At 35.1% G+C, this 22,414-nt stretch overlaps 1 protein-coding gene across 9 annotated transcripts in view; it reads right to left on the bottom strand.

Moving 5' to 3' along the window:
* The window catches only part of QKI (QKI, KH domain containing RNA binding), a 152,188-nt gene that overhangs the window by 30,220 nt on the left and 99,554 nt on the right, over positions 1 to 22,414 (bottom strand). For all 9 annotated transcript variants that reach the window (XR_013159456.1, XM_077120802.1, XM_077120803.1 and 6 more), the window contains exon 4: positions 12,992 to 13,135. Coding sequence is in view for 8 of the 9 variants with exons in the window: in XM_077120802.1 (XP_076976917.1) it covers positions 12,992 to 13,135 (144 nt within the window). In the remaining variant the exon portion in view is untranslated. The remainder of the gene's footprint in view (positions 1 to 12,991; positions 13,136 to 22,414) is intronic.

Genomic DNA, 22,414 nt, shown 5'->3' with positions numbered 1-22,414 from the left:
GCATATCAAAGAGAAATTTATAGCTTTCTAAAAAAAAAAAGGTCTCAGGAGTTGAAAGGTCTCAAATCACTGATTTAAGTTTTCACCTATAAGACATTAGAAAATAAAACTAAACCCAAATAATGTAGAAGGAAAGGTGTAAAAGCAGAAATCAATGACAGAGAAAAGGAACAAATAAAGAAAATCAATGAAACCAGAAGTGGATACTTCAAAAGATCAATAAAATTGATAAAGCTTTAGATAAATCAAGGGAAAAAAACCAAATTAATTTTATCACAAATGAAAGAGAATATTACTACAGATCCTTGAAATTAAAAAACTAAAAAAGGATTATTACATAGAAGTTAATGGAATAAATTTGACAAGTTAGGTGGCAAACAAGGACAAATACACACACACACACACACACAAAACCACAAAAGAAAACATCAGAATAGCTCTATGTTTACTTAAAAATTTTGAATCTGTAATTAAAATTGATATATAAAAACACACAGAAACACAAGAAATCAAAAAAGGCAAGCCACAGATTGGGAGAAAATATTTGTTTGATAAAGGACTTATATCCAAGATATACATACTATACTCAGTAAAAAGAAGACAACCCAATAAAAAAAATTGATAGAGGGGGTACAACAGTAGTTAGCTGAGTGGCAGAATTCTTGCCTGCCACATGGGAGACCTGGGTTCAATTCCCAGCCCTTGCACTTCCCAAAAGAAAACAAAAAAATTTTTTTTAACAAATGGTGCTGTAATAACAGGATAGTCACATAGAAAAAGAATAAAATGTGACCCCTACCACAGAGCATACAAAAAAAAATGGTGGAAATATTTGAACAGATACTTCAAAGAAGATAATGAATGATCGAGAAGCACATGAAAAGATGTTCAACACCATCTGTCTTCAAGGAAATGAAAATTAAAACCACAACAGGTGAATGTATAAACAAATCTTAGGCTATCTATCCAATGGAATACTAACTAATCAACAAAAAGGTAACCCAACTGATACATGCAGGGTGGTAGAAATACATCTACATATTCAAGAAATAACTTTGGAGTTAGACTGATCAGGAGGAGGTTTCTGCCCAGGACGACCTAGTTCCCCAAAGATCAGCAAAACCAGGATACTGTTAATGGGCATAATTTTTCACAAAATGCTAAAAAGTGATTACAAACAGTACACTGAAAGCCTCAGGAATTAAGCAGAGATAGTCTGGGCTTATAGAACTGGGATTTAAATTACTGGATTAAAGTATATACAATAAAGTGGATTTTTTAGTAGACATATAAGGGAAAGGAATATAGAATTTCAAAGTTAAATCTCTATATCTAACTAGTAAAATACCTTCTCTGAGAAACATCTATTGCCTAGTCACTGTATGGTTTATTTTGTGAATTAGGCATTAGAAATAAAAGGGATTAAAATAAAGTGATTACAAAAGTCAAAGAAAATTTAGAAATAAAAATGGTATTTTCAAAAGATGCTTCCTAGGTAAAATATTATTTGGTATACTCTACTAATGAGTCAAATATGAACGCCTCAAAACCCTCATTACTTCTGCAGTGTGAAAGCAGAATACTGAATTATCTTCTGGGGGTGAAGGTAGAGGGTGGACAATACAAGGACAGGATGACTCTATCAACTGTTCTAACAATGCTAAGGCTTCTCTGATTCTGTTTGCTTCTTGGTAAAATGGGAGGAAAAGAACCTACTTTAGAAGTCTATTCTGAAAATCAAAAGTGAATTTAAAGGGTATGACCTGATTTACTAAAGATTTAGCTAAACTGCAGTGTTACATGATTAATGGGGACACATTCAAATCACCAAAATTATTAGAAATATCCAAGAACCTTGTTGCAGGAGTGTATATACAAACTTTACCCAGATTTATGAACCTTAAAAATCAGTATCAGAACTGTATTATCTGAAAGGTGGATAAAGTGGGAAATTTGAGGTTTTGTATAAATTACCAGGAAAACAAAACAAAATCAGAGTCCTGTATAATAGAAAAAAATGAATCCTCATGTAAACTACAGGCTATAAATAAAACAGTATAATTATAATAAAATTATTTCCTCAATTGTAACAAAGTTACAATTGTTAATGAGCGTAATTTTCCACAAAATGCTAAAAAGTGATTACAAACAGTACACTGAAAGCCTACAGTTACAATTGTAACAAAGTTACAATTCTAATGCAAATGCAAATGTTAACAAAAGGGTAAACTGCAGGGGGTGGGATATTCTAGAGGGGAAAGGGACAGGAATGCTGTGCTTTTTCTGTAACCCTGTAATAATGAAAAATAAAAAAATAATTATCAGCAGATGCAAAAATACAGACCAGAATCTTTATTACATTTAAATATGAAATTCTACATCAAGAGAGAAAGTCCACACCTCTTTTGTTTCCCACTCCCAGCCTCCTTAGGTCAGGACTAGATCTTTTGCTAGAGAACATTAAACAAAACAGGTACAAAACATCAAAGACATGCACAATTATCTTTCTACATCCTTTCAAAACAGAACTTATTCTATGTAATAAGGTAAGAAACATATATATACAGAAATAATACAGTGACAATTTCAGACTTCAATGTGAACTGAATCACATTCCCCATAGAAACAGTATGAAATTAGTGATTGCATGTCTGTTTTTGATATGAACATAGTTTTTATGCTACAAAATCCATAACACCACACAACTCTTAAATAGTTATAAGAAATGAGAATTGTTTCATTCAAATTTTTGGAATTAAAAGTGTTCTTTTAAAAATCTATTAAGAGAGCAAAGATTATAAATTTGAAAATACCCAGGGTTTGAAAATTCATTGCAAAATAGGCATTTTCATTCAATACTAGCAGGACTGTACATTTGTACAAATTTTCTAGAAGGCAACTTAGAAATTTTAACTAAGTGAAATATTAAAATTTAAAATGCACTTACCCTTTAAACCTAATAATTCCTCTTCAAGAGATTTCTCCTACAAGTATATATGCACAAGTTAATTAATTCTTCTCCGGAAAATTATTTAGCATCTCCTCACTGTAACAGAAGGGAAATCCCCATTGCTGGGCATTCTACTACTCTATGTTTGGAAAGGTGTAATGATTGGCAATGAATAGGTCTAAGAGACTACCATGGGAGTGGCTGGCTGAAGAGGGGTGTGGGTAATCTCACTAAAGGCAAAGCAATGAAATAAACTCAGAGGTAAGAGTACTGGAAGGATTACAGACAATAAACAATGAACTCCTTCTCATCTTGTCCTATTCTTTCTCGATTCCAGGTCAATCAGGATTTTTAACACCATCACTGATCACTACTTGTTATTCCCTGTTCATATCTTAACTGAACAACAGACAGCAAAAAAACTCATTACACATTCTTCCTTGAAAAACATCTTCACTTGGCCTCCAGGGCTCTATGCCCCACTGGTTTTTTCTCCAACATCACAGAGTAGGCCCTCCTCCTGGGTATCCTTTGCTGCATCCTCTTCTTAATCTCTATACACTGAAGGAGCCCTGGGCTCAGTCTTCCAACTACTTCTCTTCTCTACACATATCCAATTTCTAGGTGATATTATTCAGTCCCATGGCCCTAAACACTTTTGATATGATGATTCCAAAATGTGTATATTCTAGTCCCATCTTCTCAGCTAACTCCTGACTTTATACCCAAAATGCCCATTCAGTGTTTGATATTCAAGAGGCATCTCAACTTTTACACTTTCAAACCCAATTTCTTACCTTCCCTCCTTTACCTACTCCACCAACAGTGTAAATAAGAGTGCTCAGAGTAAAAACCATGAATTCACACGTATCATACTAGACCTAACACCCCGAAAGTCCCATCTGCTGTACCTTCAAAATAAATCAGTAATCTAATCTTCTCTCACCACCTTCAACACTACTCCAAGTCACTGTCATCTCTTTCATGAACTACAAGTACTTCCTAAGTGGCATATGTTTTTGCCATCACCCTCAAGGTCTATTTTCAGCCCAGCAGCCAGAACAGTCCTAGAAACATAAAATGGACAATGTCATTCTTCTCCTCAGAAATCTGCAATAGCACCTCACCTCAGGCTAAAATCCACTATTCTTATCTAGGCCTACATAATCAGCTCTCTCCCCCTCCCACCTCTCTGACCTCATCTCCCATCACCACCCTTGTTCATTAAGCTCCACATTGGGCTCCTTGGGCTCCTTCAAACATGCATGAGGACCATCGCACTTAATTGTTCTCTTTGCTTAGAAAACTCCTTGGGATATCCAAATGTTTGCACCATATTTCAATGAGGTTTTTTTCTTCAAATGTCACCTTTCCAAAGGCCTTCTCTGATCATTCTATATAAAATACTATTCCCCTAATTCATCATTCTCTTTCCCCTTACTCTGCTTTATTTTTCTCCACAACACTTTATTACAACCTAATATAGTTTGTACTTGCTTCTGGCTATTGTCAGTTACCTACCCCAGCCACCACCACTACCACCAGAAGGTAACTTTGATGGGAGGCACTTTGTCAACTGCATTCTCTCTCTATCCTCAACAGTGGACATCTTGCCTAACCTACAGGAAGTGAAGAGTAAATATTTGTTGAATGACTACAAAGGCCAAGAGGCAAGGAAAGGACTGAAGCTTCAAAAATGCAAATAAATACAGAAACAACTAAATCGTAGGTATGGTCTGGTTGTGTACCTATATCTGAGTATGTTCTGTGGATGGGGAAGAGTGAAAAATGAAGCTTGAAAGATAAATGATGGCAAATCATGAAGGAACTTGTAGGCAACTATGGTGGTTTGGAGCTATGTACCCTAGAAAAATATGTTCTTAGATTTAATTCATCCTTGTGGGTGTGAACCTACTGTAAATAGGACCTTTTGCTTCCATCAAGGTGTGGCCCACCTTACTGAGGATGAATCTTAATCCTATTACTGAAGTCCTTTATAAGCAGAATGAAACTCAGACAGAGAAAGCCAGGGGAAGCAAGAAGGTGAAATTCAACAGAAACAGACCAGGAGAGGCCACCACATGTATACTGCCACATGACAGAAGAGCCCAGGACCAAGGATCACCACCAACCAGCCCTAGTATACCAGTCCGCTGGAAGAAAGCATCACCTTGATTTGGACTTTCTCTTATCTTCAAAATTGTAGGTTTATAAATCCCCATTGTTTAAGCCAGCCTATCGCAAGATATCTGTATGAGCAGCCAAGGAAACTAAAACAGCCACATTAAGGAATTTTGTACTCTATTCTCAGAGTAAGAAGAACCACTGTAAGGTTTTTTTAAGCCAAGAGTGGCATGAACAGGCTATAACATAAAGAAGGGTTCGAGGAGCACAAGACTAAAGTTGTGAGGTTTTGAGAAAGATAACTATGGCTTCAGCTAGGGTAATGGAAAAGAGATTGAAGAAAAGTGAGAAGATCGGACAGCAATACAGCAGATAAACATGACTGTATTTGGTGTGTTTTTTGGGAAACTTCACACTGCCTAACAGAATATATTGAAGAGAACATATATTTCTCTTCAATATTTTCCTGGAAATGCACAGCTGACAATTTCAAACCCAAGAAGCCTATAATTTCTGCTAACCCAAGTATTAAGTAGGTGCTATTACTTTGTAGCTACTACTCTGGTCAAGAGAACAAAATTCTGACCATCACTATTCTCAAGGTAAATTCTGAGATGAGAAAACCACAGAAATTTCCCAAAAAGTTTTCACATAATACAAGGGTAAAATTAGAAAGATCCTATTGGCAGCTCACTAGAAGGGCTTTCCAAGGTCAAAGAAAACATGCTATTAAGAAATATGTTCTCTTCGCTACTATGATTTTTATACCTCTCAGTCAAATTTCACTGAGTAAGGGCAATGATTCTTCTCTGCAATTTTCAATTCAATTTGAGGGCACTGTCAACTACATGCTTGTAATGCTTGCACTGTTAACTAAATCATTTGGCCTGCAAATATAATTTCTAGTCACAACCATCATAACAGCAAGGAAACTGGCAAAAAGAATAACCTTTCTATATGCCTAAGAGAGGTGAAGAAGATACAGGTGAGCATTAGAAGTCTACTTGAGATTTAAATATAGCTTTCCCTAAAGGGTGGGAAATGGCTCTCTATCTTCTCAACACACAGCTCTTCATCAAAAAAGACCTTGTTTGGGGGGCTTCTAGACCAGGGGTATTCAATCTGGCTACAGCTTAAAACGTAATCAGAGGATCCAGGGATGTGGGCTTTTATGATCCATAAATGCTTTGAAATTACTACAAAATTTATATAGGTTTGTCTGCTTATTCTGAGCAGAGAATCTACAGCTTTCAACATGTTTCCAAAATCCCATCCAAAGGTTGGGAACCACTGTTCTTCACATTTTCTCATCAACTCACTGTTTTCAGTTCCACACTTTCCTATTTCTGTTAATGGCACAATCACCTTTTTCCCAATAACCAAGGCCTGAAATTTAAGCATCATGCTGGGTTCTTCTTCCTCCTGAGTTCCCACATCTAATCAGATGATAAACCACTGAGTTCTGCAATTCTTTCCAAATATATCTCTCTTTCCCTCTTCACTGCCATTCTCTCTTATTTTATAGCTTATGTAATTTCTAAATTACATACTTTATTGCCAGTATAATCCTCCTAAAAAGCCTCAATTCTGCATCTGGTCCCTGGTCAAAAGGTCACATTCCACAGAATTAAGTTCAAACTCTTTTGTCTAGCATTGAAAGTTCTAAAATAACCTGACCATTGGCAAACTGCCTTTCCAAATTTATCTCCCATTATAACCCTTCATGCATCCTATAATTAAAAAAATCGAATTAACTGTAGTTTTCCAATATACCTTTTCCTCCATCTTTTGAAAACTGGTTCATTTTCTACTACCTTTTCAAAAAGTTTCTGAAGGAAACAAATACCCCAAAGCTGTACCTCTTTTGTAAATGCTTAAAACTTTTTCTTCTTGTTTTGGATATGGAGCAAAGTATGCACATATGTTTATCTGACCATTTATTAAATTTTCAGGCATGGGAAAAAATTAACAAAAAAGCTTTTGTTTGAGGAAATAAGGAGAAGAGAACCCAGAAATAATATCAAGGCCAGGAACCCAGATGAAAAGGAAGGAGGCAGAGGAAAATAATTTGTCCAAATCTTAGAGAGGAGAGAATAGGAATGAGAATTGTATAATACAATGAATGCATGGTTTAGCAAACAAAATAGAAATTATAAATGTAGCATGCCCACTTTATATACTGAAAGTGACATCAGTTGAATCAAAGCACTAAATATAAAAATCTACAAGAAAATATAAGGGGGAAACATATAGCTGTTAATCGTGTTTCACTTTACTGTACTTTGCAAATGTGGTGTTCTCTACAAATGGAAGGTTTACGGCAATCCTATGCCAAGCATGTCAACTGGAGTCATTTTTCCAATAGCATGTGCTCGCGTCATGCTGCTGTGTCACATTCTGGTAATTCTCCCAACATTTCAAACTCTTTCATTACTATCATTATTTCTGTTATGGTGATATGGGACCTTTAATGTGACAAGCATAATTGTTTAGCTGCTACTCTAGTGAACACCCCAATAATAAGAAAGCGAAACAGTCTTATTGTTGATATGGAGAAAGTTTTAGTGGTCTGGATAGAACATCAAACCAGCCACAACAGTCCTTTAAGCCAAAGCCTAATCCAGAGCAAGTCCCAGCTCTCTTCAACTTCTATGCAGGCTAAGAGGTGAGGAAACTGCAGAAGAAAAGTCTGAAGCTAACAGAGGTTGATTCATGAGGTTTAAGGAATGAAGCCATTTCCGTATCATCAAAATACAAGGTGAAGCAACACATGCTGATGCAGAAGCTACAGCATGTTATCCAGAAGGTCTAGCTAATATCCCTGAGAAAGGTGGCTACACATTTTCAATGTAGATGAACCAGCCTTCTATTGGAAGATGTTACCTAAAGACTTTCATAGGTAGAGAGAAGTCAATGATTGGCTTCAAAGCTTTAACAGACAGGCTGACTCTTCTGTTAGGGGTTAACCACACGTGATGACTTTATGTTGAAGCCAGTGCTCATTTACCATTCTGAAAATCCTAGGGCCCTTAAAAACTATGCTAACTCTACTCTGCCTGCGCTCTATAAATGGAACAACAACTAACTGTCTACAACATGGTTTACTGAACATTTTAAGCCCACCGGTGAGACCCACCGCTCAGAAAAAAAAAGATTCCTTTGACTATACTCTCACTAACAATGTACTTGGTTACCTAAGAGCTCTGATGGAGTTGTACAATGAGATGAATGTTGTTTTTATGCCTGCGCACACAACTTCCACCTTGTAGCCCACAGACCAAGGAGATGTTTCGACTTTCAAGTATTATTGAAGAAATAAATTTCCTAAGGCTATGGCTGCCATAGATAGTGATTCCTCTGATGGATCTGGGCAAAGTAAATTGAAAACCTTCTGGAAAGAATTCACTAGTCTAGATGCCATCAAGAGTACGAGTTTGAGGGGTTCAAGACTTCAATGGAGGAAGTTAACTAAAGATATGGTGGAAAGAGCAAGAGAAGCTGAATTAGAAGGGGAGCCTGAAGATGGGATTGAATTACTGCAATCTCATGATCAAACCTGAACAGATGAGTAGTTGCTTCTTATGAATGAGCAAAGGAAGTAGTTTCTTGAGATGCAATCTACTCCTTGTGAAAATGCTGTGAACACTGTTGAAAGGACAACAAAAGATTTAGAATATTACATCAACTTAGTTGATAAAGCAGTTGCGGGATCTGAGAAAACTCATTCCAATTTAGATGGATGTTCTACTGTGGGTAAAATGGTATCAAACAGCACCACATGTCTCAGAGAAATTTTTGTGAAGGGAAGAGTCATTCAGTACAGCAAACTTCATTCTTGTCTTATTTCAAGCAACTGCCCCAGCCACCCCAACCTTCAGTAAACAACTCCCTGATCAGTAGGTAGCCATCAACATTAAGCTAAGACCTTCCATTAACAAAAAGGTAATGATTAACTGATGGTTAGTAGATTGTAGCAATGAGGAATTTTGTTTGTACATTTTTAAAAAGATATAATGCCACTGCACAACAGACTACAATATAGTGTGAACAGACTTTTTACATGCAATGGGAAACTAAAAAAAATCCCAATTGCTTTATCGCAATATTGTGGTGGTCTGGAACTGAAACCGCAATACCTGGGTACCCCTGTACTTTATCTCAGAATGGGTAAAGCATATGAACAATGGGAAAAATCATAAAGCAAACTACTTAGTAGACTTAACTAAAAACTTAAATTATCTGTATGCTTTAAAATACAATAAAAAATTGAAAAGCATATCATAAATTTGGAAAACATGAGGCACATAAATGCCTTTGAAACAGCTCATACACGTCTAATAAGAAAAATGCTCATCTTTGACTAGAAAGCTGGATAAGAAACAGATAATTGAGAAGCAATACAAATTTTAGATAGTGAGAGGGAAAAGTCAGAAGCTCTTACATTTTCTAAAAGTTACTCATTCAAACAATTATATATCAGCTTGAAATTCATCAAAATAACAAATGGATTTTCCAAGTTATCATATCCCACAACAGGCAAAAGCAAACTGAAATGGTACTCCTAGAATGATGCCAGTGTAAGTCAATCATGCTTTAAAACACTCCCATCCTTAATATTGGTAATTTTACTTCTAGAAATTTATCTTAAAATATTCAGAAAGGCAGTCCAGTATTTCCTTACAAAGATGTTATATGTAACACTATTAATAACAGAAAGGTAAAAAATATCCAAAATGTTCAACAATGTATGGTCAAACAATTATAGGCATATCCTTACAATTATGCAGTGTAATACATGCAATTAGTTCAAAAAAAAAAAAAAAAAAAAACACATGTATAACAGTTGAATGTTAACGAAGAAATAAAATCATAGTTTTTAAAAATGTCCTTAGAAAATAGGCTGGTAGGAAACATTAATATCGATAATCATCAGTGGGTACTAGAAATCAACTGATGAGTTTTCTTTATACTCTTCTATAGCAGCTATTTCAATATCACTAAAACGTTATAAGAAAAGAATATGAACACACCTGTTAGGTTTACTTTCAAAGCACTGATCAGGTTAATAGAATAAAAAAAATATCTAACTAGGTTCAGATTATATGCAACTCTCCTAATCTATCCAGAGAGAAGAACAATAAATAAATCACACCAAGTATACACTGGTGTTTCTCAGGAAGAAGTAGAGCAGTGAGATACAATGTGCAACAAAGTTAAACTTAGGCAAAATCAAGAAAATAGTCAGTGAGTACTGAAAGTAAGTCTTTCCTTTTTCCAATCAGCCACCCCTCATTTCAGAATATGACATGCTTACTTCCATTTCTATAGGCCAGCAAAATCTGAATTCAGTATAAAGTGGTTAGATTACTCTGAAGACCAAAGATCTCCCAGAATCATTTTACAAGATCCTTGGAACTGGCTATTTTAAGTCTTGGAAGAGAATGACAAAAGAGACATGTAATCTCCATGATGTTAACATGCAAATGTTACATGCTTCAGTGAAAAAAGGGTCTGCTCATGTTTTTCATTTGTTATTATGAATGCCACAGTATAAAAGCCCAAATCGAACATTATTTTTCTCCTGGCCAAGCCTACATATGGACAACTGTTACCATAGCTAGTAAGTCAATTATCAGAAGCCTCAAGTATAATACAGCTTCTCTCTCTCTCTCTCTTTTTTTTTTTAAGACTTTAACTTGGTACTATATCAGAAAATGTATAATAATGTTCAGTTTAATTAAAAAAAAATTTTCCTGATATAACACTTACGCTACAATAAATATATATATTTTTAAGCCTTTTTTGTATGCTGTATGGAAGGGTCACATTTCATTAGTTTTCCATGTGAGTATCCTGTTATTGCAGCACCATTTGTTGAATTTGTTTGTTTGTTTTGCTTACTTGTTTGTTTTGGGAAGTGCATGGACCAGAAATTGAACCGGGGTCTCCTGCATGGCAGGCAAGAATTCTACCACTGAACTACCCTTGCACCCCCACAATAAATATACTTTAAGTAAGTGAATATGAACAAGAAATTACTACAATGTTAAATGACTAGAAGCCATACCTTAAAAGTATTTTTATTCTTCGGTTTGTAATTCCAAGAAAGTTTTATTACTTCAGGGCTAGTTATTTCAAGAAGTATCATTTAAACTTATTGTTACCTATTTAATAATAATTCTAAGAATATTTCCATAGGCTATAGATTTATCATCAAAAGCGCATTTTCCTTTAAAATACAAATCACATGATATTTCTAGAAGGCTTCTGCCATTTTTTAGACACTGCCACCCCTTTATAGTCAAAGATAAACAATTTTAAATTCAAAAGGATTCACAGGGATCTTTTGCCCCAACTCTCTCACTTTTTAAATGAGGAAGCAGAAGTAAAACTAACTTTCTGAAAGACACATACCTAGTTAGAAACACAGTAATGCTCTTTCTTAGGGTAATAACTTTAACAAAAGTAGTACACAGAATGATTAGAATAATCTCATAGGTCAGAAAGTTTTAAGTATTACATACTACTCAATTTGCTATATATTAGGTGAACTCATTTGCTGAGAAAAAGATGAGCCGAATATTCTTGGTTACATACAGCAATGAAAGTCTAACGTTAATATTTTCTGACCATGGGACTAATAAGAGCGTGTGCTTACAAAATTCCCCTTTTCTATAGTTTTTCAATACAGCACAGTGTTAAAGAAAAAGAGGTGAAAGATTATATGGTTTAATAGCGTACAAATATAGATTTCAGTTTATAGTTAATATTTATTATTCCTTATAAGACCTTTTGAACAAAATTTGCAGGTAAGTCTTTTCTTTGAAGAGTTTACTTGTAGAATAGAATATCTGAGGAATTAAGAACAGCAGACAACATACTCATTTTATGTAAATTCAATAAATATTTTGCTGGACAGAATACTAACAGTTGCCCTAGTTTTTACTATAGCAAGTTAGGATTTACCTTTCCATACATTTTTACTAATATAAGAAAAATATTTTAACAACTTAGAAAAGCAACAATTTATTTTTCATTTCCCAGTGAAAAAGATTATACTCTGGAATAGTTTAATCATCATCTCTAAAGTTACTAAAGCCTTCTTTAACAAGGAGGAAAAGACCCAAGAAAGGGAAACAGAAAAGAGGAAAAGAGGGGGAAAGAGAAAGCAGGAGGAAGGGATGAGAATACAAGCAAGTTTGGGATACTGCTTGTGAGATGTCACCCTCCAAAATCACTTCCAATACTTTTATCTAAGATCCATAAATATGAACTTCGATAGTTTTTATTATCTTAGAAATAATATTAAGTAAGTTAAAGTGTGAAAAGTAATTAGAAAATCAGAATGGTGCCTGGGACATTATTAACAGATCCTATCATGGGAAAAGTTCCATTCATTTTTCTGTAGGAGACAATAATATGCCAGTATTAAGTACCTGCTGCATGTAGACAACTCAAATCATACATTCCTACTAACACAGCTCATACAACATCTGTATATTAACTATTTGCTTATAATAAGAAATTGCTCCTTCAAAAAAAAAAGAAAAGCAAGCATTCAGTTCCCTACTGATAATGATGTGTCTGCAGTCTTTCCTTAAAATAAATATGATTTTAAAGTTTAATACTGCTTTCGAAAAGAAGGCCATTAACTGAGTTTGCACCCTCCCCCAACCCCTACCAAAGCACTTTCTTTACAAAAAAAAACATGCTTTCCCAGGTTAAGGTAATGCTGATGTCTGTATATTACATACATTAAATGTTATATATTATTTTTTAATTTTATGGTTAAATAAAATTCTTAACCAATAATTACCTATTTTTTAATTAGCATATCCATTACAAAATTTTTAAATTAAACTGACAAAGGGGGATGAGGGTGGGACTGAAATCTAAGATTTGGAAATCATCACTTACTGCAGGTACCAGCAACTTCTTCACTTCTTCGACAGCTCTCTTAAGTTTGATTTCTGCTCTGTTCTGAGCATCTTCCACAGTGATTAGTACATGTAAATCTTCATTTAGATGCTCCCAATTGGGCTTGCCTCTATTTTGCTCCTCCTAAAAAATTTACAAAGTACTCTATTACAAAGTATTTCTTCCGAAGAGAGTGTGCATCTTCCCTAATACTAACCAGTCACAAATTATTTGCTATATCTGCATTAGTTTGCTATGAAGACAATATAATATAAAATGACAGTTAATTCAACAAATGTTTTCCAAGTACCACGAGTAGAACTAGATGCTAAGGATAAAACAGTAAGCAAGACAATCACATGGCTGTACTCTACATACTGAGGAACTGATAAAAAAAGGTTAAATGCTTAAATTATCATGAAAACACTTTGAGAAGCATGTCATTATTTTTTTTACTTATGATTAAGTGAACAGGAAGTTCAGGAAGGTTAATAAAGTCACATGAAAAGATCACATGTGAATAAGTTATCAATTTAAAAGCTAAACCCAAGTTTTCATTCTCAAATGCAGTGATCTTTCCATTCGTCACAATTTTTAGTAGACAGTGGCTGTCCTCTAGATTAGGGAAATGTGTTTTACACTTTTTAATTTTTGTAGACGAGACATATCATTAGTATTAAGAATTTTGATAGTGAGTAATTATGGAAACATTTATTATTACATGAAATAAATGTAAAAATAGTCAACTTTATTTCCATCAGACTTTACTTTTAACAAAGAGAAATGTAAAGCCAATCTTTAAGTCTAGTATGAGTTTAATAGAGAACACCTAAGTTTCACTTCTTTAATGTCTTGAAATCACCTTAGTGAGAGATATGCCCATGTTAGAAGCCTTGTCTAGCCACAGTACAAGCGAGTCACATATCCTTTTTACCTATGATATAACTTCAGATTACTCCTTGCTTCTTGTTTTAAAGTTCAGATATAATACATACGAATGCGCTAGGCTCAGAGCAAAATAACAAAGATAAACAATAGGACCTATTATTGTGTAACCTCTGAACCTCTTTTTTTTTTTTTAACTGAGAAATCTTCACAGAGTCCATCCACAGTACACAATCAGTGGCTCACAATATCATCACATAGTTGTGTACTCATCACCATGATCATTTTTAGAACATCTTCATCACTCCAGAATACCCGAGTTAGAAATAAAAAGAAAAAAGAACTCACACATCTCTCCCCTTACCCTCTCAATGACCACTAATATTTCAATCTACCCAATGTTTATACCCTTTATATTCCCCTCATTATTTACTTATTCATTTTTTTACTCATCTGTCCATACTCTGGATAAAAGGAGCATCCGACACAACGTTTTCACAATCACACGGTCACACTGTAAAAGCTATACAGTTATACAATCGTCTTCAAGAATCAAGGTCACTGGAACACAATTCAACAGTTTCAGACACTTCCCTTTAGCCACTCTAATACACCATAAACTAAGAAGTGGTATCTATATAATGCGTAAGAATAACCTCCAGGAAAACCTCTTGACTCTGTTTGAGATCTTTCAGCTACTGAAACATTATTTTTTCTCATTTCTCTCACCCCGCTTTTAGTCAAGGCTTTTTCAACTCCATGATGCCAGGTCCTGGCTCATCCTAGGAGTCCCAAGTAGGGGAGAAGGAAATGAGTCTACCTGCTGAGTTAACTTAGAGAGAGAAGCCACAACTGAACAACAAAGAGGTTCTGTGATGGTGACTCTTAGGCATAATAATAAGTAGGCTTAGTTTTCCTTTGCAGGAATAAGTTTCATACAGTAAGCCCTAAGAGTGAGGGCTCAGCTTGCTGAATTGGTTGTCCCCATTGCTTGTGAGAAGATCAGGAGTTTCCCATATAGGGAAGTTTAGTATTTCTTCCTTTTCACCCAGTCCCCTAAGGGGGCTTTGCAAACACTTTTCATTCTCTGCCCAAATTATCCTGGTATATACTGGGGCATCACAACAACCTGTACAAATCAACAAGATCTCATGCTGTATTCAAGATTCCATGTAATTATGGTATTCAAATAACCTGACTGTACAAGTTAAACGAGATAACGCGCTATTCAAAATATAAATTTTCCCCCAATAAACATCTCTCTCTTTGTTCTCCATCAAGCTGAAGTTTTAAAATATGGACCATATCATGGACATCTATCTTAAAGGTTGCTGTTTGCCAAATTATGAGGCTCCGATAATAAAGAAAATAAGACTATCTATTAAATCATTTTAGAGCAAGAGCACTAACAATTCACATATTTGCAGAGGCCATGCTATAAAAAAACACCTATGACGATCAACCACAAAGGGTTGAAATAAGTTCTAACAGTACAGCATACGTTTCTACCTTTATTTTCCTTTAATATCACTAGTATAAAAATGCATCCAAGTGTTTTAAAAGGGGGAATAGGAAATTAGGCAAACCACTTACCACAATCCTTTATAGGCTCCCTGTGTTCTCAAATAGTGAAAACTCAGGGTGGGATATTTTATGTTTCAAGGGAGGTAACACAACAATGTCTGTCAGATACTATGTAGACCACTAGCTCAAAATGTTTGTTTCAAAATTAGATCATGCTGTATTCCTTTCCACGATTTCATCTTTGTAAAGCTAGGTTTTCAGCAGTCGCTATAATAAAAGGCACATCCATGCAAAAATCAAAGTTGAAGACTGAAGAGAGGGTGGTTGTGTCTGATCTGATTCTAAAGTCTGAGAAGTTGCAAACTGCCCAAAAGGCAGTTATTTATGAAGAAAATAGAAATATAATTTCTTTCAATTTATGTGTGCTGTTTTTACATTGAAAAATGCTGACAATATTTTCCCTTCAGTTTGTTCTTTTATTTTTATTTCTTGTATATAGACCTAATAAGTTAGCTGTATTATTTGGAGAGCCTAAAAGTGTGTGCATGTGCACAAGCATGCATGTGTGAGGCACTTCTCCTCCCAGCCAAGAGAAAAGGAACTACATTTATTCCTGCCTGAAACAACCAAAAAGCTGGAAAATATACAAAACAGCAGTTCTCCTGATATTGGATACCCAGCAACTAGGCCAATGAGGTGGTACTGTGCTCACTGGCCTGAGGGTCCCCAGGCCACAACCCAGGAAGGGTTATGCAAGCAGAGACAGGTAGGCTTCCTGAGTTGCTGAGACCAAGCTAAGAGGCCAGGGAGGCTAAAACAGCTAGAGTTCCCAGAAAAGATTAATAGAACAGCACTGAAAGTAAACTCCAGGGATCAACAAAGGGTCCCACTCAAATATTCTATTCAATGCTGGCTAATGCATATTTGTGAGGAAACAACCAGGGCCAGGTAAAGAATCTGCCAGAAAGGATTAGAGGAAAAAGTGCCTGGCAATCACACAGGGCCCGAGTAAGAAACTTCATGATCATCGGTAATAGGTAAAGTACACAAAAGGGCTTACCTGAGGAGTGGGAATAATTAAAGGTGGAATACTATTCCAGCAATGCCTAAGAAAAATATTAAAAGCTGGCCTGAAAGGGTCAAATTGTTTCCAACTAGCCTAAATGTGTTACAGAACAAAGTTCAAGAATATTTCTAGGAATATAAAAGTATCCAGCTCAACAACATAAAACTCACAGTATTTGGCATTCAATCAGAAATTATCAAGCATGCAAACAAGAAAGAAAATGACAAATATGAGAATGAAAAGAAAAATCAATCAAAACCAGACTCAGACATTGTAATTAGCAAAGACATTAAATGTTACACTCATGTTTGGGTAAGACACCAATGTATATAAACACCCTAAGGGGGGCCACGCCTTGATCAAAATGGTAGAGTGAGACACTCTGGGGCTCTGACCCCACAAAGAAGATTTGAACAACCAGGGAGAACTGAAGAAACTCCTTTCTTAAAACTTCAGGAAACAGTAAAAGGATTGCAATAATAGGACAAACACCAAAATCAAGGAAAAGACAACTTAAGGTAGAAAAATCCTTTCAAGGCATCCTTGCTCCTCCGCCCCACCCCCATCCAGTGTTCACTTACAGTGTAGGTGACCTGGTTGGGGGCGGGGGGGGAGCAGGCAGAGTAACTCTCAGGGACTGAAGCAGGACACTCATCACAGGCTCACTGTCCCAGAACTTGCTCTGCATGTAGGGGCAGCTCATGGAACTCTTCTACAGAACACTGTAGAACAGTCAAATTGAAGCTACCTGAGGCACAGGATTGCTGCCTGTGGATCTACAGTATAGTGCTCAGAGCCACGAGGAACAGCAGTTTCCTGTGGAAAAGGGATATTCAAATCTGTGTAAGCAGGGGAATTCATGGAACCATGCATGCATCCCAGGACAAGACATGTGCAGGAAAGACCAGGGAGTCTCTATGCTTTCGCCTAGATCAATCTGCAAAGATCTAGAAAGGCACTTACATTTTATCTTTTTTTGGTGTAAATTGCCAGTATTCAAGGAAACTTGTATCTTAACACCAGCTGGATGTAAGCTTAAGAAACAGAAGCCTCAATATCTAAATTGCAGAGATAACACATTAAAATATCAAAATGCCCTGTTTGCAAAAAAGAAAAAGATTACAAAACAAACAAAGAAACAGGAAAAGCTAGCCCATGCAAAGCAGGAGCATTAAAGCCTTAGAAACCACCAACAAGGATGACCAAACATGGAACAAAGCAAAGGCTCTTTTTTTTTTAATGAAATATGTTCGAAGAACTAAAGAAAAATCGGAGGAACATTTTTAATTCCAAGTATTACAGAAATGACTACAGAAAATACAAAAGCTAAAATTGAAGCGCCTTGCCACAAAGTCATAGTACATTATAAAAGGAGAGAAATTTATTTGCATGATAGGAAGAGAGAACAAAGTTGTAGTATAATTTTCCAAACACCTTGGCAAATGTATATTCTCTTAATTCAACAATTTATATGCCAAACATATAAATAAGAGAAAATTACAACTATTATAATTTGCTTCAAATAACAGTTTTGCTTACATCTTCAGAAAAATTCGAAAGCAGAAAAACATCAAGACAAAGACGGTAAATGAATGCAACCATGTACTTTCACTTTCTGAAATTCTTACACATACACTACAGAATTTTTAAATGTACAAATTCATAAGGAGAAAATGGGAAAAGAAACTTTTTAATAATAAAGATTCAGAAACTGAAAAACAGATGGCAGACCATCTTAGCAAAATAACGACCCTGCAGAGTATAACAAGGAACCAGATTTACTATGTCAAATGCCCCAAAGGCTGAGGAAATTGGCAGTAAAGGGATAAGGGTAGGGCTAAGACTAGAAGTCTCTGAATTCTAACTAAGAAGCAGTTGAACCCCCAGATCCCCAAGTAGCTGTGTATTTAGCAAAAGACCAGAAAGTATTCTCTAAAGAAAGTAAAACACTTTCTGGAATTGGCATTAGAAGGGTCAGTTCAAGAAATGGGGATCTGGAGCAGGGGGTCAATTACGTACTGAAGAATGAGGACATTCAGCCTGCTCCCCATGCTCCACATTTAGAGTGAGGCCAGGCTCATGAACTGGAGGCAGAAGACTGGAAGATACTCGGCGGAGTGTGACCAGCCAAACAAACAAATAAAACAACCTGAAGAAAGCAACCACAAAACAGAAAAAAAAAACATTCAAAAATTTCAGAGAGTTAAAAGATACTGTGCCACTGAAAGATGTAAAGAATGTTTTTTTTTTAAATTCAAAATACAAAAAAGTCATAGAACTAAAAGATATTATTACAGCACAAATGAAGCACTTGTCAGAAAGGTTGGAAGATAAAATGTGAGGAATTCTCCCTGCATGTAGGACAAGAGAGATTTGGAAAATGGGAGAGCATTAGAAGACGCTAACCTCCTATATTCTGGAGCCACTAGAAGGAAAAATATGAGAGGATTGTTATGGTAGCCCATGACAAACTCTGGGATCTGTCTTATAACTACTTGTTGAAGAGTGCTTTGAAAACTACTGCTTTTTTATTTCTTCGCTTTGTATATATGTTATACTATACAATACAAAAAAGTTAAAAAAAAAAAAAAAAAAATCAGAAGACCAGTACAACAAAGAAGCCCTGTAACTGAATGACAAGTTTTCCAGCAAGAAAAAGAAAAAGTAGGAGAGGGAAAATCAGATTTATACAATACTTTCTAAACAAAACTGAAGGATATGAGTTTCCAAATTAACTGAGCCCACTGAGTTCTCACCAATGAATGAATGAAATGAAAACTAAAAAATCAAACTGTGGTAATAAAAGCACACAATGTAGAAAAACACAGAATACCAAAATAATTTCTTAAAGAGTTTGAAGTAATTGGGGGTGGCAATGGTAACATAGCAGAAAGGGATCTATGATTTCTATATTAAGCCTCATAGTTAAAAGGTATCTTTATGTGCATATCCAACTGGAAAAAACAAAGTCTTAAAGTCATTTTATCCAGACCCCACACACTAACCATTCTAATTCAAGAAGAGTTAAGGTTAAGTACATTTTCTTCAATGGTGAGAGTTTTGTAATTATTCAATACAAATATAATAATCTGTCCCTTTGCTCTTTTTATTTATTAAACAGATAAAGGAAAGCTGGGATCAGCAGATTTACTATAGGGAAGTCAACTAAACATTTTCATAAAGGTTCTCTTTTAGTCATAATAGATAATCAGCAAATTGACAAGATTAAGGAATTATTACATATGATCCCCAGAATATCCACACAGAGAATCTATTTCCTAAATTTCTCACTTCTATAAATAACTTGGGAGAAAGAGAAGGTTGAAATGAAGCACAGATAGGGTAGCAAAATGGATATACATCATCAAAAATGGTATATCTACTAGAAACTACTCTGAGGCATTCACTTCTACAGTTACATGTTTATAATATTTCAAGATACTAATGCAGAGAGAAAATAGCTCATTATTACTAAATATTTTAATATCTCTGTATCCGCAAATTTGTATTTCCAGCACAGTTCTCCCCTCTGGTTTCTAAATCTCCAAATCCAGCTGCCAACCTAACATCTGTACTTCCATGTATTTAAAGCACTCTAAACTCTAGACACCCAAACTGGAACTCATTATCTCTCTTCTTCAAACCTGTCCACAATTATGTCTCAGCTATCATTGATTCTCAATGCGTGATCTGAACCAGTGTGGACTTTGAAGCTTCAGGTCAGAAACCTACTTGTTTTGCAGAAAATTCTCTAAAACATAATCAATGAGCTTACCTTCCTGTACACCAACAAAGAAATGTTATTGTACATACATATATTCATTTCAATCCACACTTACTACAGAGGTACCATTTCTTGCTCACTTCCCCACAAAGCGCTTAAATTTACTCTTTGCTGTAAATAAATTTAAACTATTTTCTAAACATGCATTCAAATACTTGTAACTTCATGCAAGTTACCACCTGAGTCCAGAATCTTCTTTCTCCTTCCTCAATAACTACTTGTTGTACCATTCTACTAATTACATCATAAATTAATCTGTGTATTGACTTGTTCTAGCTATTTAAAAGTTTGCTTCCAGTTGAATGCCAGTATCATGTCGCATTGATTTTTATACTCTTGGCAAGATATAATCCAGTGATATTACACATACCTAAAAAAATACTTTCTGAACTGATTACACAAACTTTTATCATTGATGGCTATCATTATAACCAAATATCAAACTCTGCATTAATACACTTACAGCTTTTCTCACAGTGCTCTGCTGTACCATTTTGTCTCTTTCTAGGTAATCATCCATATGTTCTCCCTTGCTCATGTATCTCAAGACCTTTTTCTTCCTGACTTCCTGTTTAATTTGCCAGTTATGTTTGAAGATCTTTACCCCTTTCATTTTATTCTTGGTTTTCTTACTTTAAGTTTGACCTTGTCAAACATTCTGCACATATTAAGCAACCACTTCCCATTTTTTAGGCTGAACCTAAAAGTCTGAAAATGGATAGAGGTGATGGTAGCACATTATTGTGAATATAATTAATAGCACTGAATTGTAAGTGACTGTGGTCAAAAGGGGTAGTTTAGAATCCTGTATGTCACCAGAAGGAAAGCTAGAAGTTAAAACCTGAGTTTTCACTTAGTCCACATAGTGGACAATGGCAGTGATTAGCAATAAAAATAAAAAAAAGTTCTTTCATGAAGCAGAACAAATATATAACACCTATTACAAAGAGTTAATGAAAGAAAGGTATATGGGGGAAATAGACCTGTTGAAAACTGTGGACTATAGTTAACAGTAATATCTTAATATCCTTTCATCAACAGTAGTGACAAATGTTAAGGGTATCACACAAATATTAGGGGTCAACAATAGAGGAGGGTAACAGGTATGGGATTTTGGGGTTTTCTTTTATATTCTTATTTTATCTTAATATTATTTTTTTTTCCTTGAGTATTGAAAATGTTCTAAAATTGAATGTGATGCTTATATAACCATGTGATGATACTGGGAACCACACTGACAGTAAAACTCTGGATGGAGTACGGTGGTGTATGAATCTATCTCAACACAAATGCATTAAAACAAGACAACAACAACTCACTGGCCTATGAAGTTTGAAATTATGACCTAATTACAGTATCTGTTTGAACAACAAAGTAATTCTATAACAAGAAACATTAGAACGCACTGATTGTCCAACCCCTGCTGATAGGCTTTTAAATTAAGCATTTGTAGTCAGGCAAATGAGCACAAGACTTCTGCTTCTACTGTGCTCAATGTGAGAGTTCATATGCCAAAACCTCCTAGAAAGCAATTCAAAATTAATATATTTAACCAATCCAAGGTTTCAAAAATACAATTATGAATATATTACATTTTAATCCAAATTACAAAGCCTTAGATATAACACCATCTTCAATCGTACAAACAACTTTAAATTACTTTAAAAAATGTTCATCGAGAAACTGGGCATAAAGCAGAGGTGACATAATCTAATCACTCACTAACTCTACTTATAAAGTTGACCTTAAAACATTTTTTTAATTGAGCCTGTGTCCAAATAACAATCATGTTTTCAAGGCAAATTATTTTCTAATAATATGAAGATTAAGATAATTGTATATTTAGTTTGTTGAAATCAACCAGGAAAGTGTCTGACTCGGCAGCAGGCATTCAACAAATGCTTATTTGTTTTATTTCACATAATCAGCCTGATTATTACTACTATTTAACAAAGCTCCAAGTGCCTGCAATCAGGTATCTCCATACCTCATTCACTGACACAGCAAGTGTCCAAGAACTGTTCAAAATTTACCAGGCCATAGTATGAGATACAATAACGAAGTCGAACTAATCCATTCCTTTTAACAATCTTATAGGCAGGTATTATTACACATATCTATTTCTCATTTTAAAATGAGATAAGCTGATTGGCAGAAATGTGAC

Source organism: Tamandua tetradactyla, chromosome 11 (assembly GCF_023851605.1).
Source record: "Tamandua tetradactyla isolate mTamTet1 chromosome 11, mTamTet1.pri, whole genome shotgun sequence".
NCBI lineage: Eukaryota > Metazoa > Chordata > Mammalia > Pilosa > Myrmecophagidae > Tamandua > Tamandua tetradactyla.
Note: the sequence above shows the minus strand (reverse complement) of the source record. Positions and strands in the feature narration are given on the sequence as shown.